General features: G+C 30.0%; 1 protein-coding gene across 1 annotated transcript in view; it reads left to right on the forward strand.

The window, feature by feature from the left end:
- Positions 1-18,998, forward strand: part of LOC145252681 (inhibitor of nuclear factor kappa-B kinase subunit alpha-like) — a 193,960-nt gene that overhangs the window by 100,610 nt on the left and 74,352 nt on the right. The window contains exons 12-14 of the mRNA XM_080112502.1: positions 608-709; positions 4,499-4,548; positions 6,127-6,191. Of these exons, the coding sequence (XP_079968628.1) occupies positions 608-709; positions 4,499-4,548; positions 6,127-6,191 (217 nt within the window). The remainder of the gene's footprint in view (positions 1-607; positions 710-4,498; positions 4,549-6,126; positions 6,192-18,998) is intronic.

The raw sequence follows: 18,998 nt of genomic DNA on the forward strand, positions 1-18,998 counted from the left end.
AACTCTTTCAACTTTGACCTCTTGGAAGCCAAATTTCCAATCCAAAGCCAATTAAAAAGCTTGCCCTATGTCTGAATATACTTTATTTAAAATTTAAAATGTTTAGACCAAAAATTGGCTAAGTAATTTGGTAGAGACCGCAGAGGTAAAATATTTTTTAACTTTGACCTCAATTTTGACCCCTTAACATTTATTGTTTTAGTCTCAAATCAAATTAAGTTTGATCAATGTCCAAGTAACCTACATCTAAAATTTCAAGTGGCGGAGGAATTTGGTAGAGTATTCAAAATTGACGGAGGAGTTTGGTAGAGTTTTCAAAGGTCAAATCATTGAACTTTGACCCCTTGGCAGCCAAATTTCTGGCCAAAAACTGATTACAAAGATTTTCCCAAATCTGAATACCCCTTATGTCAAGTCTCAAGTCTGTAGACTGAAAATTGTCAGAGTAGTTTGGTAGAGAAATGTACACACACACAGACAATTTCACTTTTTTATATATATATATATATATATATATTTTTTTTTTTTTTTTTTCTACAATTCTTAAGCTGTATTCAGTTTTCATAAATTTAATATTTTAAACTTTTTTGTATATCCAATGTCAAAGGTCAGCTAAAATGATAGCCCAACAGAAATTCTCCGACGCTTATGAAACTTTGAATTGTTTGATTCAGAGTTTGACAGCAAAAGTTGACTTTTTTCTCATCAGGTAAGTCACCATGTTTGTTTAAATTTGTTTTTACTTCTGTAAAACCAAAGATTTAGTTGTCTCTTAATTTTAATCTCCAATTAGAAGAATGGACTGATATTTTTGTCCATTATTTTTATTTTTTTAAATGAAATTTTTTTTATCTTATTCATATATTACAACTAAAAATATAAGGGGATACTGTGATAGGAACTAGATTTATGGGGGAGGCAACCTTTATTAGCAAGATGTTTGTGTTTACATTTTAATTTCTGCATGTTGGGGTAGCAGGAATAAAAATCTAATCCTAGGAAAAAAGCTATCAGAATGGAAAAATTTTTGGAATTCAAGTTTCTTGTGTAGCTTTTGTCATGTATTGCCTTCAACTGACCATGTCGATAATTTTACAAATTTTTTTAATATAAAGTAATTTAGTACTTTAAATTGATAAAAAAATACTATTTTAATAAATAAAGGACTTGTAAAAATAGGATATTTTAATGAATAAAAAAGAGCTTTTTGTCATATCACCAGCCAATCAGGACATTTGTTTGAATCCATAAATTAGTCATAATAATAAATATCATCAACCAATCAAGTGTGCAGAAATGATTAAATATAGTGAAATTCCCTTCAATTTCAGGGTGATTTTGTGTTTACTTTTGGAGTTGTTTTGATAAAGTTTGATGTAAATAACATTTAACTTTTTCTCTTTTATAAATGTATAATTCTGTCTCTTATGTCATTATGTTTTTGTTTTTTTTATTCATGCTACCTCAGGTTATGGTTACTATATTTTTGTTGACAGGCGATTTAGTTTCATATGAAAAATATGTTGGTGCTTTTCAAATTTGGTGTATGCAATATTGTGTATCTCTGTGCATATAAAGCCTCATTTTAAAAAACGACACATTATCAATATGATTGGTTTAATATGCATTTTAAGTTGTCTTTTACAGAAAAAATTCAAGTAAACTTTAGTGAATAAAATACTAAAAAACTTTTACTTTGGCAAATTGTGTTTCCATCCAAATCTTTTACTGTTAAAAGATAAATCCAGCTGGATCTATTCTTTGCTATAAATTATATAAAGAAAATTCAATGTGTTAGCTGTTGAAATGAATAAAGTTAAATTTGAGCTTCCTTGTCAGTTTTTGTGTTACATGATAAGGGCTATCCCCTTTTCATGTAAGTATAAAAATAGGGAATTAGTTAAATGTAAAAATGAAATAGAATAGACGAAATTCGAACCTCGTAATTTAGGTTTAGAAATAGATTACGAGAGAGAATTAGAAAATGGAATGTAAAAACAAACCATTGTTTAGCTTAGAGATAAAATAGTTTTAAGAAAAGGAATGTGCATTTGTCAATTCTGTTATGAAATTGAATTGAGGAATGCAACTATAGGATAATTTAATAAACATGTTTTAACATATTGGAAATATGGGTTAAAATTCCTTTTGTAAACAAAGGAAAAGGTTTTGGACACGCATTTTCAGAACACGTGAAAGAAGACACATGTTTTAACATGTGTATGACGTCATGGAAAATGGGAAGTTCTCGATATAGTTAGAAACTTTAGAGTTAAGCAGAGAGAGTCTGAGGACGACAGACGACAGTCTGGAGTCCAGAGATGGACAGTCGAACGTCTGGAAGCGAGACGGTCACCTTTGAAACATAGAATGTAAAACTTTGAATTCCTGACTAAGAAAACCACCGACCGGTCCATGGAAATAAACGTGTCATGTGTTTTTATAAACGTTGTGTTTGTGTTGTAATTCTACCAAAAGGTAAAGTAAAATTGTCATTATATGTCTTATATATCCTGTGTTTTAAAATGTCTTCACATACACAATGTCTCTATATCTCATATCTACAATGTGAACACTAAGACTGTCTCAACACTGTCTCCTCACTCTAAGAGCTTCTACTACACTTCTAAGTATGAACATTTTATATATATGAATCTCTTCATAACACGAACACAGAACGCAACATCTCTCTTAATAAGACTCTCTAAGACTCACTTTTAATAAGACTTCCTAACAACGAACAATAACAACAACAATAACAATAATAATAATAATGAAATCTATATATAACAAACACAATTTATGTAACATTTGTATGTTTTCTTGAGGTTGAGAGATTGTTGGTTTAATGTAATTATTATTGCTTCCTTTATGATTAATTTTCATTTACCACAAGATTAAATTACATTTGTAAGGATTTTTGACTTGTTTGATAATAACTGCATTTCTAGTTATGCACTGAAAATTGGCTTCTGACCCAACAGGACACGACAAATTTTCTAATTTGCGCTGAAAAATGGATTACTTTTGGCAAAAAGAGATTATTACATTTAATGTTACAAAAATAAAGTGCTTTTCCTTTAACAATTGTAAAAAACTTTATCAACCATTGATTACCATTAAAACTCTTTGGCCTAACATTCACAAGTAACATGAATTGGAATAAATGCATAGAAGATACTGCCAAATCTGTTGCAAATAACCAGACTAGAAAACTTCTCATACTTGACAGTATCCTATATCTCTATAAAGCCACCATCTGCCCAAGCATGGCATAGTGTTGCCACATCCGGCCTGGTGCACAAACCACTAGTTTCTCCCTCTCAGAGTCCAAAATAAAGTTGCTAATCTTTTTTTTTTTTTTACAAAGGCATCACCACATTATCAAGGCCCAGAGGCCACTCAAGGATAAGGGTTAAAGAGTGTACAGTAGAAATTGGTCAATATAGTAATCATTAGTAATGAAAATTTGGTAAATTTGATAACTTATATGGAACGGCTCATCAAGAACTTATTTACTTTAGACTTGAACACAACCATATTGTAGTCAGCCGGAAAGCAGGAAAACGGAAGACAATTCCACAGGCGTGCAGTTCTAATCTAATAGGTTCCATACTGTCTACTAAGTGCCAGCCTCTGTTTCATCCTCACAATGTTGTATTGCTGTGTCTGTTTTACAAACACTTCAATTGAATATGTTCCAACGAACTTGCTGCATTCGTAATCAGTCAATGTAAAAAAATCGCACCCCCTTCACTATGACAGTCCCCAGATAGCAGAAAATTTTCTACTCTAATTGCTTGTCTTGGAATTCTCTCCCTGATCAATTTTTCCTTGATTGACCCAACATGCTGAAATTTAAATGTAATGTGGACAAGCATCTTGCTGCACAACTCCCCGCTTAGGATGCTCCTATAGCCCCTATGTCCCTAATTCACAGTCAGAATGAATTTAAATAATTTTTTATTTAATATTTAAAATAAAAAATTTTAAAATAAATTGTTCAAAACTATCCGACACAAGTCCTATAAAACAGACATTAAACCGATTAGAATAATTCAAAGGATTATTATTCAGTCGTTACCAAAATGAATTTGGTCTCATTGTGTTTTACAATGATCTATGTGCCTACAGTAAAAGTTTTTAGATATAATGAAAGTAAGATTTTAGTTTAGAATAAATTAGATATTTTGGAAATTCTTATTTGTTTTTTCTAAATTAAAAAAAAAAATTTTGTATGAAATTTTTTTTAAAAAGATTCTCAGAATTTTAACTGAATGTGAAACATAAAATGATGAAAACTAAATTAAAATTTCCTTGAAAAAAATGTGAAATAAAGATCAACTAGTTTTTTTATTAAGAGATTATTGATTGCACATAATTTAATCAAGTGAATCTTGATATCAATCAACATTCATTGCATAGTTTTGGTAAAGTAATTTCTATTTTATATTTGTACATGTTTATTTGTAACTTTTTTTATTTCTTTTTTTTACAGTTTACGGCACAATGTAAAGAAATATCATGACCAAGCTCAAGGAGGAATTTGTAAGTATCTGTTTTTACTTTATTACATCTCTGCTGTGATTGAGTCTTTTAGGCTAATAAGATTTTGATCAGATTATTATAGATACATATAAGTTCTTATAAATGAAGACGTTTTATTTAATGGAATGTTTTTTTGAATGTAGATTTTTTTTTTTTTAATACATAGTCCTGGTTTTGATTTTAAAAAAAATTGAAGGTCAAACCGGGAAAATCTGTTTAGCATTGTAATCTGAAATGTTTAATTTTTGGATGAAATCAAGATTAAATATTTTTTTATTTCATACCAATACACGAAAATAATTTCAAACAAAAAAAAATCCAGAGAATATGACATCAGGACAGTATTCAAGAGCAACTCAACTCTCCGAAAACATCTTGTTAGAGTTGAGCCTTCTACAGAAAAAATCATGACTAAAAACTGTGTGTGCAATTTCATGTAAATGTGGAAAACTATACAAAACTATACACGTCATTCATTAAAAGTAAGGCAAGGAGAACATTGGAAAGCTGTAATATGTGGAGATATTGAAGAGTTGCGTGTGGCTGACCACGTATGGATGGAAAAGGACAGAATTTACCCTTATGAGACTAAGTAAAAGTTATAGACAGAGAAGAATAGTGAAGAATAAGATGAAAGTGGAGAATGTCCTGACATGCAGAAGTTCAAGTGTAATGTAAGCAGACATCTTACTGCTGAACTCCTTACATAGTATCCCTGTAATTTATATCCTAGATAGTAGCCCCCTATATTAAAGTTGTACTGTACCCTGTTTGGGGTAAAAATGCAATAAAAAAAATTTTTTAAAACACATAAAGTGCCTAGTATTCCCAATTGGTCATTAATCTGGTACTGGCCAGGCTAATCATTGCTTAACTTCAATGATCTAATGAGAACCAGTCTATCAATGTGATTATGCCATACATATTTATTCGACTTTCTCTCAAATCCATCATTATCACTTCCTTCCATGTTTTCCTTGACTTTCCCCTGTCAACCAACCATACTATCTCAACTGTTCTTCATTTACTAATCCAAGCATTTTTATCTGTTTTTTTCAGCATGTATATACCATCAAAGTCTCCTGTATTGCGCACATATACTGTCCAGATTTAATCTTCCTCAGGCTTTAAAACTCACAATTCACATCCATCATATCATTCTCATCATTCTCATATAATTTCTCCCCAACACATGTTCTCAAAACACTTGCCATGTTTCAACTCCATGAATCATCACACTGCACACACATGCCTGACTCTTTCTTTGTTGACAATGGTTAATATTCTGCACAAGTTCTCTAACCCTTACTCCATTCACTCCTTACTCTTGTAATCACACTAGCACCTGCTCCTGCCTATGCTCCACCGTAACAAAATTTCTGGACAACCTTAATAGCCTTTCTATCCTAATATACTTTATCTATGTCCGAGTTCTCATTTATCTTCATTGTCTGTTTTTAAATAAACTTAAAACCTGCTACAAGATTGAAAGATTCATAAAATTTCATGTAAAATAAAAATGAAAGTGATTCTATTTAAAATACTGATCAAATTTTTTTAACACTTTGTTTTTTACAGCAAGTAACAGTGTCATTAATAGTTGGCTTGACAAAGAGAAAGAAGCAATTAACATTCAACAAGATGTAAGTATTTTATAATAAATAAAAAACATTAAATATATGAAGAAAAAAAAAAACAATTGTGTAATACTCGACTGCCCACTCCTCACATACGTCCAAGTATATTGAGTTGAGAAGTGACTCATCATAAGACAAAAGTAAGCTAAGCTAACAACAATGGCATGATCCAAACTGAATGGCATCATGGCCATTAATGGCCAGTTTCTGGGTAGTTAGATGGCAATAGACTAAGAAGAGACGGATGTAATCATTTCTGATAACCATTAGAGTGACTGAAAAATCGAGTGAATGTCTAAAGCTTCTGGTCAAAAGTGGATATATTAGACAGATAAGATCAGATCGGATAGACCCATGGAATCTGTTATCATTTGGTTCATTGGAGATCAGAGATAATCCAAGATTCAATGACAGTGTAAAACAAAAAAGGTTGTCACTGGGCTGATAGTTATGTAAATTTGATATTCTCATGAAACTTCCTCCTTTGGAGGAAGCCAGCTCAACCATGCTTAGAGTAAATGCCACTTAGATATTTGATAAACTCTCCATTTAATAAAAATCTCTCTTCTACTTGCATAGTTTTGTATATCTGCTATCATCATCATCATCTAGTTGTGACGGTATCACAGATTTTCCCGACTCTTTCACACCATTTGTTCTATCCTCCATCACAGCATGTAGGTCTGAATAGGTGCATTGTGAGTCCTCTGCTAATTGCTTGATGCAGATTCTATATGGCCTTCTCACTGAACCCTGTCCCTATTTTTGCATCCACAAAAGAACATTGCTTATGATTTCATCCTTAGTCTTCTAACAGTAAAAAATAAGATGGAATTTTCTGAGAAACAAAAATAAAGATAATTTTCATACAGCAATTAATGTATTAGTTTTCATAATATGAAATAATAATCTGATTCTAATGAAATTATTTACCCTATTTTATCACATTTAATAAATTACTTGTTGTTTAATGCTAAGTTTACTTTAATAGATCCAAGTAAAAATAATCAGTAATCATTTTTAAGAATACAGTAATACTTTTATTATTTTAATTTTGAGTTAAGGATAAAAATACTAAAGACAGTTTGTTACGGCTACACAACCATCATCACTACTACTCATGGAAAACCCAACAACAAAATAGCAAAAAAAAAAAAACAAAAAAAAACGGCATGACAACCTTTGTTTGCACACATGACCACTACTGCTATTACTTCACTCTCAATCCCTTGTATGAGTGTAATAGAATGTATTATTCATGCAAGTGACCACGCCTCTGTTTGGCTTGTCAAATGACAAGATCAGGGAGAGGAGATGATGAAAAGAGAACCTTAATTTTGTACATGGGTTCTTTATTTACACATGCAAGTAATTTGCATATGAGATATCGTGTCGATTTTAAAGAACGAATTGGAGAGTATAGTGAGTTGAATTTTAGACAGCCAAGAGAGAGAGAGCAAAGATGTTGAGTTGCTGTTGTGAATTACAGTTACATTAATTAGTGAAGAGTTCTGACATTATTTTTTTGTTGAAAACATGAACAGTCTTTTCATTTCGGACGTTGTTTCATTCATGTGTGTGTTTACAGGAGAAAAATAGAAGAAAACTATTGCTGCTGCTGCTGCTGCTGCCTGGGTGAATAATCAATGAGTCAATGAACGAAAAGCTGTCGACCACGCTAGAGGTGTCCTTTGAATAAGAAATGTTTAATGAATATGTCAACACGTAAAAGTCCGCCGCGGTATTTTTAAAATTTATTTTGGTGCTAAAAATCCTTGTTATAATTCTTTGGAGGTGTCTCCTGGATAAGAAAAAGCTTAATACCTGAAGCGGAAATTACAGTAATATATATTATTTCATTCATAAACATGGGAGGGGAATTTATCTCCAAACATCTTTATTTCGAATTAGAGACTCAGACTTATACTAAGTAAATATTAATAATGTCCTTTAGCCCTCCCCCCCCCCCACCTTTTTTTTTTAATGGAGAGTAGACAACGCATTGTGGGTGCGTTATCGGCAGTTTGCGGTACTCTCGCTTCTCCTTATTTGTCCCTCAGTCCTCATTTCGAGTGAGTGATTTTTCTGACAAAGGGTGAAGAAAAAGCTGCTTTCCAGGACGGCAGTACTTCGCGAACAGTAGCCTGAGATGTCGGAAATCTTCTGTCTCTATGTCTATCTTTGTAGTCATGTCACTAGTAAGGGTGCTGGAGGTAAATGTTTTATCTGGGCTGACATTATCCGCTTGATAGTCAGGGACCCGAACCTTGGATTAATCACTAAGGAGGCTGTCCTATCAGCAGGGGCAAAGTACTGGGGCTGCTGTATTGCCATCTGGTGAATGGATTCTGGATCATGCAGTAGTTTCTGGTGGGGCCTCTTGATGCCATACTAGTGGGTAATTGTTACGACTTTACCTTATCATATGCTACAAAAAAACAAAAAAAAATTCCTATCTTTTTCTCTCCTGCTTTCCCTCTCTGTCCTGCTCCAACCAAGTCTGTCAAACTGTTCCACAAATCCCAAATCCTCAACATGAAATATCTCCAGAAAAAAATCAGGAATAAACCTAGAACCCCATCCCGTGGCCTTCGTTATAAAGATGGCCGGCCAGCTGAAAAAATGACGTCATCGCCGAGGTTCCAACAAGCAAGATATGTGAAACTTTTAGACTGTCAATAATGAACAGTAATTTTTACAGACAGCGTTACAAAACTTCAAAATTGGATTGAAATAAAGAAAGAACACGATGATTTATACTGAAACTCATCTAATATTAATAATAAAAAAATAATAAAACACAAGTTGTTTGTTTAAGTATTATAAGCAATTGAATATTTTGTTGTATTATAGATTTTAAAGATTAGAATGCGTTCTTTAATTACTTATAAATTACATTTTTAAAAAGTGAAGGAACACGATTTGATTTGTAGTAAACTTGAAGTTTATTTAATATAATTAAATGAAAATTATGCATGTAAGATTATGAATATTTGAAGCAGAACACAAGCAAAACATTTGAAATATTAAAATTAAACTATTTTTTTAATCAAATGAACAATATTTTTTAAATCAAAATGAATTTTTTTTTAATCAAAAGGAATATTTTTTAATCAGTGAACAATATTTTTTTTAAATCAAAATGAATATTTTTTAATCAAAATGAACAATATTTTTTTTTAAATCAGAATGAATATTTTTTAATCAAAATGAACCACAATATTTTTAAATGCAAATGAACCACAATATTTTTTCAAAATCAAAAACAATATTTTTAATAAATTCATGAAATATTGCACAGTAAAAAAATAATTAACCTAAAGAAAAAATCATGTTTCTTATTTAAGATTATTTCACCACATAACAAAAATAACATGCAAAATGATTTTTTTATATCCATATTTTCAGTTTGTTAAAATACGTGGGTTTGTATTACTGTAAACATAGATTCGAAAAAGTTGTCAAAAAACAAATAAATGTTATCAAAGGCAAGATAAGTTACTTTTCTACCAAACTTGACATATTTTTCGTGTTTTTATTCAATGTAACATGTTTATTCAGTTCGAAAACCATACAGTGTTTACCGATGTATTGGAAAATTGGGTTTGTATTACTGTACACATAGATTCGAAAAAGTTGTCAAAAAACAAATAAATGTTATCAAAGGCAAGATAAGTTACTTTTCTACCAAACTGGACATATTTTTCGTGTTTTTATTCAATGTAACATGTTTATTCAGTTCGAAAACCATACAGTGTTTACCGATGTATTGGAAAATTGGGTTTGTATTACGGTACACATAGATTCGAAAAAGTTGTCAAAAAACAAATATATAATAAATAAATGTTATCAAAGGCAAGATAAATTACTTTTCTACCAAACTGGATATAATTTTCGTGTTTTTATTCAATTTAACATGTTTATTCAGCTCAAAAAGCATACAGTGTTTACCGATGTATTGGAAAATTTAAAATGGCGGCCGACTCTCTCTTTAACACGGTAAGTTCGGGAAAAGGTGTTATAAATAATAAACTAGACAAAATACTATTAAAAAACCACCGAATATATATCAAGTTATGTCACAGTAACTTATATTGAGCAAATTTCTAAGAGTATTTTGTCTAGTTTATTATTTATTACACCTTTTTCCGAACTTACCGTGTTAAAGAGAGAGTCGGCCGCCATTTTAAATTTTCCAATACATCGGTAAACACTGTATGTTTTTCGAGCTGAATAAATATGTTACATTGAATAAAAACACAAAAAATATATCCAATTAGGTAGAAAAGTAACTTATCTTGCCTTTGATAACATTTATTTGTTATATATTAGTTTTTTGACAACTTTTTCGAATCTGTGTACAGTAATACAAATCCAAAATGAACGCACGTTTTTTTTTTTTTACTTTTAAGTTTCATATATATATATATATATATATATAAATAAGTATTTTTAAATTTTATCTTTCTAGTTTTAAAAAAAAGTTTAAAAATGTTATCAGCCGGCATAATTTATTTTTAAATATTGAAAATTTCAGGAAAATTAATTTTTGCTAAATTTTTAAAACATGTGTCAACAGCTTAAAAAAATCGTCTCTTCAAAAGAGTCGATGTTGTCTCGCATTTTCATTAGTTTTGTATGCTGTAAAAAAATTTTTTTTAATATTAGCAATTTATTTGACGCTTCTTTTGAATGGTAAAAAACTTAGGATGATAATATTGAATTAAATTATAGTTACATCGTGTTAAATACAGGGGAGAGCACGTTAAAACTTACTTTGTTGAATGGAGATATCCACGAGTCACTACCGGTGTTTACCGGTGTAAAGAAGCAACTAATGGACTACCCGTGATGACGTCAGCAGATTAAATTATTTTTGCCCACCGGCCATCTTGTCTTTTAAGACGGTCTTGCCCCATCCTCCAACGTAGACCCCTATTACCAGGTCTCCTTCTCCAACATCAGGGGTCTACGTTTCAACCTTCCAAAGGTTGAAACTAGTGTTGGGACGATTCTTAATTTTTATCCGATTCCGATTCTGATTCCAGGAAAATATTGATTAACGATTCCGATACCAAGTACGATTCCGATTCCTAGGGAATTATTGTTTTGAAATATACCTGGTAGTTTTATACTTATGGTCGGGTAGTTCCCAAATATGTTCCCTAACTTTGGAAGAGATATTTTATGCCTACACAGTCGTGTTTTGGTTTAAATAAAATTATTATATAGTAAACTAAGCGGTAAAATTAGCAAAATTTATTTTAGAGAAAATTTATTTTACTTAATTGGAATACAGAAAAAAACCCAAAGAAAATAGAATTTATCCTTCAGAGCAAAAACAAATAAAATAGAATTTATATAACAGAACAAAAACAAGAAAATTAGAGAATAAATTAACACGATTCATTATTTTGGTCCTCATAATTAACAGATTTAATGAATTAAATAAAAAAAATATAGTGGAAGAGAAAGAAAATATATACTAATCAAATATAAAAAAGATAAATATTTAATTTAATAATTTATAAATGAACGTGTGTAATGAAAAAAACAATATACCATGTGACATGGCGCTGTAGATACAAAATAACCCTTCCAAAGTTAATGACCATATTTGAGAAATACCATTAATCGAAAGTTTTTGTGTTTTATACCAAAAAGTAGGTATAGCGAAAAGTTACAATTAAAGGAATTTCAAAAACGATTTTTTGTTTGGCTATTAATAGTTGTATTTGTGACGGCAGTTCTTCAGACCTCCATAATTCACAAAAAGTAGTTAACACCTATTGTTTTTTCTTACTTTTTCATTGCTTTTACACGTTGTTTCTAACATGAAGAATAAGTTTAGCCAAACTAATTTTGAAATAGGATATATCAAAGGAACACATATAAAAATGATACCACTATGAAAAACAAATGAAATACTAGATAAAATTGAGCAAAAATAATTACCAAAATTACAGAAAAAGATAAAAAAAACAAAGCAAAAAATGGTGAAGTTTGTTGAGTGAAATGAATAATTGAAAGAAAATTAATTGAACTAATAGAAATCTTAAATAAAAAAATGTCACATTTCAATATTTTTTTAATAATTAAATTCTCAGGGTTGTCGAAATGAAAAATTAAGTGATTTTTTTTTTAATTAGACTTCTTTCGAAGCTTTTTACCTTGAAAAATACATTTTAAACCCTGTTTTTTTTTTTTTTAAATAAATTGACAAAAAACGCAATTAAAAAAATTTAATTGATAATTGAAACTTTAAAAACATATTAAACATTGAAAAATTACTTATCTCACAAATTAACGTCCAATAAAGTAGATCCAGTCTTCATACAGGAATTTGGTTATAATAAATATATCTTTCCCAAACTTAAAAATTAAATCTTTTTTTTTTTTTTTTTTTTTTTTTTGAGAGAGAGTGCTTTAAAATCGCCGGGGAGTGCCGCCTAAAATTTTAAAGAAGTAAATTTTAGGAGTTTAGTGCCTTTCAAAGACGGTTATCATAATTTATTATCATCATTTAATTTCCTTTTTTCCTCCCCCCCACACCTTTCCACGTGGTTCAGTAGTTAACCAGTGCTCCTGTTGCTGTCAGTCAGCTATCTTTACCTAAGTTTTAATTTCTAGTTAAAAGAATTTTTTATGAGTAGAATCAGCATTTTTTAAAATTATTTTTTTAGTTGTATATATTGTATTTACTCTTTGAAGTTAAGGAGGGTTAAAAAAATTGGTGACACCTAGATGGTGACTTAGGCAAAAAAAAAAAAAAAGAAAAAAAGACACTGCGATTTCGACCCTCACTAATAAAACTGCTCTGAGTGACTAGTTGGTAATTTTGCTAAGTCGTGGACCAAAAGTTAAAAAAAGATTTGATTTCAAGAAATTCAACGAATTTTCATTTGGTCCAAATTTTAAAAAAATATATGGAAGTATAAAATATGTTATAATATTTATTTCAAAAATATTAAGAAAAGAATCAAAAACAAACACTTCTATTATTTTTTTTTTAATCTTTAATAGTATATTTTGGAAGAATTTTCAATAAAGGAAAAAAGTTATGAGTTTTGAATTACTCTCTGAGTTTTGTGTTCGGGAGTGGGAGTAAAAAATGATCTAAAAATACTGAGACTGCATCAGGAATGTCATCCCATCCATACTGCCATGCAGATTCTTCAAATCCTGTCTCTTTCAACAATACATATTTTTAATAATGTTTTTTCTTGGTTGACTTTGTTTATATATATATATATATATATTTAATATATCAAGATAAGCAGTATTCTTCATGATTTTTTTTTTTGTATGATTGTAGACAATTTATGAATAATTGAATCCTATCATCAATAAATTGTGATGTAGAAACATCAATATTTCTCCTGTGTCAGCCTTCATTCGGTTTCGTTTCGGTGAATAAATAGTTCCTCCCACACTGAATAATCTTTCACTTTCAACTGAAGATGGTGGGACACACAAGTATTTTTTTGACCCTGCGGACAAAGATGGAAAATTATTTTGGTTGCTGCTCCACCAACAAAGAGGATCTTCCCACTGTCCAATCATTTTAACTTCCTCATACTTGGACATTTCAAACATTATTTCTTTTTCCAATGCTCTTTTTTTTTTATCCTGTTCATTTATGGAAGTAGACTCTTGATGTTTTTCCTGACTCTTTTTAAATTCCAGTAAGCACTGGTTGAAACTAAAGTTGAAATTGTTTTTATCCTCCTCGGTATCCCCTTTTTCATCTGCAGAAAAATCTGAATGTGATGAATCTAAAGTAGTTAAAATGGTTTTATTTTTATTTATTGAATTTATATCTTCAAGTAACCAATGCTGTATCTTCTCATGCTGGTTGTCTTGGTCATCATTCAAAAAAATTAATTTATACTGTGGATCAAGATACGTTGCCATTATCAAGTTCTTATTGTTGAAATAGGTTGGAAATCTTGAGCTGACAGATTTCCAAGCAGATAAGGTGGAACCTAATCCACTAAATAAACCTTTTTCTTCTGCCTTTTCAAAAAATTTACAAATCACTTTTGTGGCAGGGATAATTGATGATGCCAAAGCCTCCCTTACACTTATATAGTTTGTAGAATCAACAAAGTTTTTTAAGATTTTTATCAATTTTTCTAGAATTCTTCATTGATTCGCATCCAAGCAGGGTAGTTTTGCCTGTTGTGAACAGTAGGCTATCAAAGCACTTTTTTGCTCAAATACTCTTTCCATAGTATAGTATTGGCTATTCCAGCGGGTGGTGATATCCTGTATGAATTTATGATTCGGTACATTAAATTTTTTTTGATATTCCTCTTGAAACTTATTAAAGGCTGCAGGGGAATGATTAAAATGGCCAATAATTTTTTTTATCACTGCCATCATGTCTTTTACATAGCGTTGTTCAAAAATGGCATCATTTAAAACCAATTGTAAAGTATGCAGGAAACATGGCAATGAATCATATCCCGCTTGTGCAACTCCTGCATCCATATTTGCAGCATTGTCTCTAACTATAACGTGCACTTTATAGTTAGGAATATTGTATTCTTTAATCGTATCTTGCAGACAATTGGAAATGTTTTCAGCCGTGTGAGTGGTTGAAAATGGGACAATACGAAGTACTACTGTCCTTTGTTTATATTCTTTTGTAATCCAATGTCTAGTGACGCTTAAAAAAGATACATTGGATGTTGTGGCAGTCCAGCCATCTACTGTAAAAGAAATAAATTGAACATCGTTCAATTCATTTAGGATATTATTCCTAACTTTGGAATAAATATTATATATAATAGATTCCTTAATATATTTCCTGGAAGGAATGTTGTAATTAGGACATATTTCTTTTAAAAGTCTTTGAAACCTAATATCTTCCACAATTGAAAAGGGTTGCAAATCAACTGCAATCATTTCCCCAATTAATTTATGTATAGTTTCTGACTTTGCATCATTGATGTCCCAAATCTTTTTCTTTTCTAATATTTCCGTAATGCTAAGTTGTTTTGATGTTGCTGTTATGGATGTAGAAGTCTCACCTTGATCAAACTTTCTTTTCTTTGTCCGGCTAATAAATAAATCAAGTTTGCGTTTCTTCTTTTCTTCTTCAATTTTTTGTTCCTTTTCTTTTTTATTTTGCTCCTCCAATTCATTTGAATGCTTCATAGTTAAATGTTTTAACATGTTGGTTGTGGTCATGTTAGATGGTTTTGTTCCTCGCGATATTTTAATTTGATAGACTTTGCAAATGGCTTCCAACTCATCATCTTCATCAACTTTCCATGCAAGACTTTTTTTGGACTTTGAGACCATATTAGAAAATTCAGTTTATCTGTAAACAAATAATTTACTATTAAATTTTGTTTTAAAGCTAGTCACTTATTTGGATAATTAATTGATAATAATCTACTAAAAAAACAAAAAGAAAAAAATATAAAGGGATGGGGCGGTAAATTGTACCAACCAGTAGTTAACAAAAAAACTTATAGAATTTAATTTTTGAAACCAATGTATAAAAGTTTACGTAATGAAATGCAAATATGCATTTTCTTTTGAAATTTTTTTTTGGTTGACTGTGTTCAATTCACACATGGTTGATGCAGTTCAATATTGCTAAACTATAAGTCTTAAGTAAAATTCTATTTATAAATACTTTTTGAAATGAAATTATTTAATTAATTGTAAATATTATTTAGACATAAAAATTAATTGATTACAAAACCTTTTAAAAAATATATATTAATTTCTTTTTCGTTCGGCAAAAAACTGCATCAAACACTTTTTTTTAATTTTCAATTTAAAATTCTAGAAAAAAGATTATATTATTCTGCTTTTAATATAATCAAATTCAGGGTTTTATCTTTCTGGAGAAAAAAATTTAAAAAATAATAGATTTTATTTCAATGAAATTAAAAAAAACAACAACTTGACTGAATTGAATTAATTACCCTTAAATTAACGAAGGGGTTATTTAATAACTTTAGGTTTGGAAGAGATAGGTATGGGGTCGGTTTGAGTGTTTTTGTTTTCAAAAATAAAAGTTTAGACTTGCAATTTCGGGAAAACAGATTATTTATTTAATAAAATAATTGGTACAAGTGGAGTTTACAGTTAAAAATGTGTTTTGAAATAAGGGATGCTCCCCAAAGATTAACACGGCGATATTTTCACGATATTTTCCATTTTTTGCGATATTTTCACAATTTCTTACTTTTACAAACATTTTTTTTTTTTACTAACTTTGGTTTATTAAAACTTTTTTTGCAGACATTTTTTAATTTACAACACATTTTTAACGACGTGTGTGTGCGTTTTGCTTCAGAATTTCTCACTTTTACAATAAATGTTTATTTACTTACGTTGGTTTATTAGCCCTCTTTCTCACTTTTACAAACATTATTGTTTTACTTACTTTGGTTTATTAAAACTTTTTTTTTTTTGCAAACATTCTTAAATTAACAACAAACATTTATTTTTAAGGCAGAGTTGATCAACTCACCCTCCCCTCGGTGCGGAATTTTTATACCGATAGTTTTAATTCTTTCGATGGATTTTTATTGATTAGACACTAATCTATCAGATTATGAACAAAAAAAAATTTTTAGCATTATTTCGACATTTGGAGGAGGTGCTCACTTTTTACTTACAACATTCTGGTAAATCGGTCACCCATTTTGTAACCAATGATTAAAAAATGAAGGAAAAAGAAAACAATGAATAAAAATATTTGTTTTAACTTTTTATTGTTATATTTTTTATGAAAATAAAGTATAGAATTTTTTTTATAACAATGAATGAAAATATTTTTTTAACCTTTTTATTTTATGTTTGTTTTTATGAAAATAAAGTTTCGATTTTTTTTAACTTAGTTTTTATTTGAACAATTAGTTTTTTTTTTGTTAATGATTTAAGTACTATACATTTCACTAACATGTTGGAGAAATGTTTGGAAATTCTCCATCCCCTTGTCTGCTATCATGTGGTACAAAACTTTTGTTTAAAAAAAAAAATCGATACTTTATTTTCATAAAAACAAATAAATATAAAAAAGGGCGGACGTTGGCTTTCACCGCCTGCCCTTATGAATTCCATAATTTTCACTTTTTGGAACTTTTTTCTTGTTAATATCATCCAATAGAGACTTATGTATCAGATAATTAAAAAAAAAAAAAATTTTTTTAACATTTTTTATGACTTTTCACGCCTTGTTCAGTTTTCTATTACAACGTAGTAGTAAACCGGACCCGCCTTAAAAATCCATGCGGAAGTTGCCGTTTTTTTCTCTCTATAGAGAAATGTTCAACTTAATAGCCAGTCACCAATTTTCAATAAAAACAACTTGATTAAGAAACAGGAAAAAAAAAACAGTTTTACAATACACGCATTTAAAACTATGGCGGACGTTGAATTCCCCCAGTTCCATTCTCCATTTTTTTTTTTTTTTCAGAAAAATTTTGATAGATTTTTAAATTGAAAATAAAAATGCAATATTTTTTAATTGGTTTTCTTTGAAGAAAGTTGGTATTTTACATAGTTTTAAATGCTTTTTATTACATTTCAAGTATTAACTCTTTCTATGGCATTTTAAACTTCGCCATGATAAAATGTCGACAGTCTGTAATGAAAGCACATATCAGCCTCGTTTGAGTTTGGGGAAAATGGAGGAGACGGTAGTGAATTTTTCGTTAGCTATTTTACATGAGACATTTACATTTTAATCATGATTAAGAAACAGGAAAAAAAAAACAGGGTACGTTTTACAATACACAGACCCTCGAAAAAAAGTAGTTAAAAGCAAATATACAACAAATAAACGATATCATTGTCAATAAAAGTTACTTTGCAACTTACCTGCATCATTCGTTTGTATTTTCAAGTAGTTTTAAATGTTTGTTTTTTATTTCATCTCAAATATTAAGTCTTTCTAAGACATTTTAAACTTCGCCAATACAAGATGGCGTCGTTCCGTAAGGATAGCGTACATCAGCCTCGTTTTGGTTTGGGAAAAATGGAGGAGACGGTAGCGAATTTTAAACCACTATAACATTCGAGTGGGTATGAGCCCCTGAAACCTCAGACTATTTTCGGCCATTTTACAGCTTTCGTTACGGTACGCTCGAGTGCACACTAAGGCTATTCATGTGCCATATGTGCACCCACACTCGTATTAAAGTGACATAAGCGTAGTAATATTTCGCGGACAATTTAAAATTAGATGGAAATTAATTTTTAAAAATTGCGGATAATTTTGGAAAGGCAATTGTTTTTTTTTTTTTGTAAATGTCGATAATACACTACCACAGGACTTGCCTTTAAAATCTTAATTTTCATATAATTTCGGGTGTGTTATAAACAAATATTGCATTCAAAATTGGGGCCGGCAAATAGTTTTTAAAATATGGAAGGAAGCATCTAACAAGTGTTTTTGTTTGTTTATAAAGTTCATGGTGTTTTTTTTTGGGGGGGGGTGAGGGGTACAAAAAACATAGGCCCCATGTCTTTTTTAGAATAAGTTTGTTTTTTTTTTTTTTTTTCGGGATAAAAAGAAAATTCGAAATAGGTATTTTATAAAGAGTTACTCGAGAATGGGGTGGCGTTTTCAGCACACCTAAATCTACTTTAAAAAATATATTTTTCTATACGAACGTGAGACGAGCCCTAAAGTAAAATAATACCAAAAATGTTATTTAATCTAAATTAAAACCAATATTTTATTTGGGGGGGGGGGGATCTGCAAAGAAGTTCCAAAAAATATATCTAATATCTGATTGCTTCATGATCTGAATATTTTAATAGAATGTAAATTAAAAAAAAAAA

The sequence above is a fragment of the Euprymna scolopes genome, chromosome 29 (assembly GCF_053919585.1).
Source record: "Euprymna scolopes isolate OS-2025 chromosome 29, ASM5391958v1, whole genome shotgun sequence".
In the NCBI taxonomy this organism is placed as follows: Eukaryota; Metazoa; Mollusca; class Cephalopoda; order Sepiida; family Sepiolidae; genus Euprymna; species Euprymna scolopes.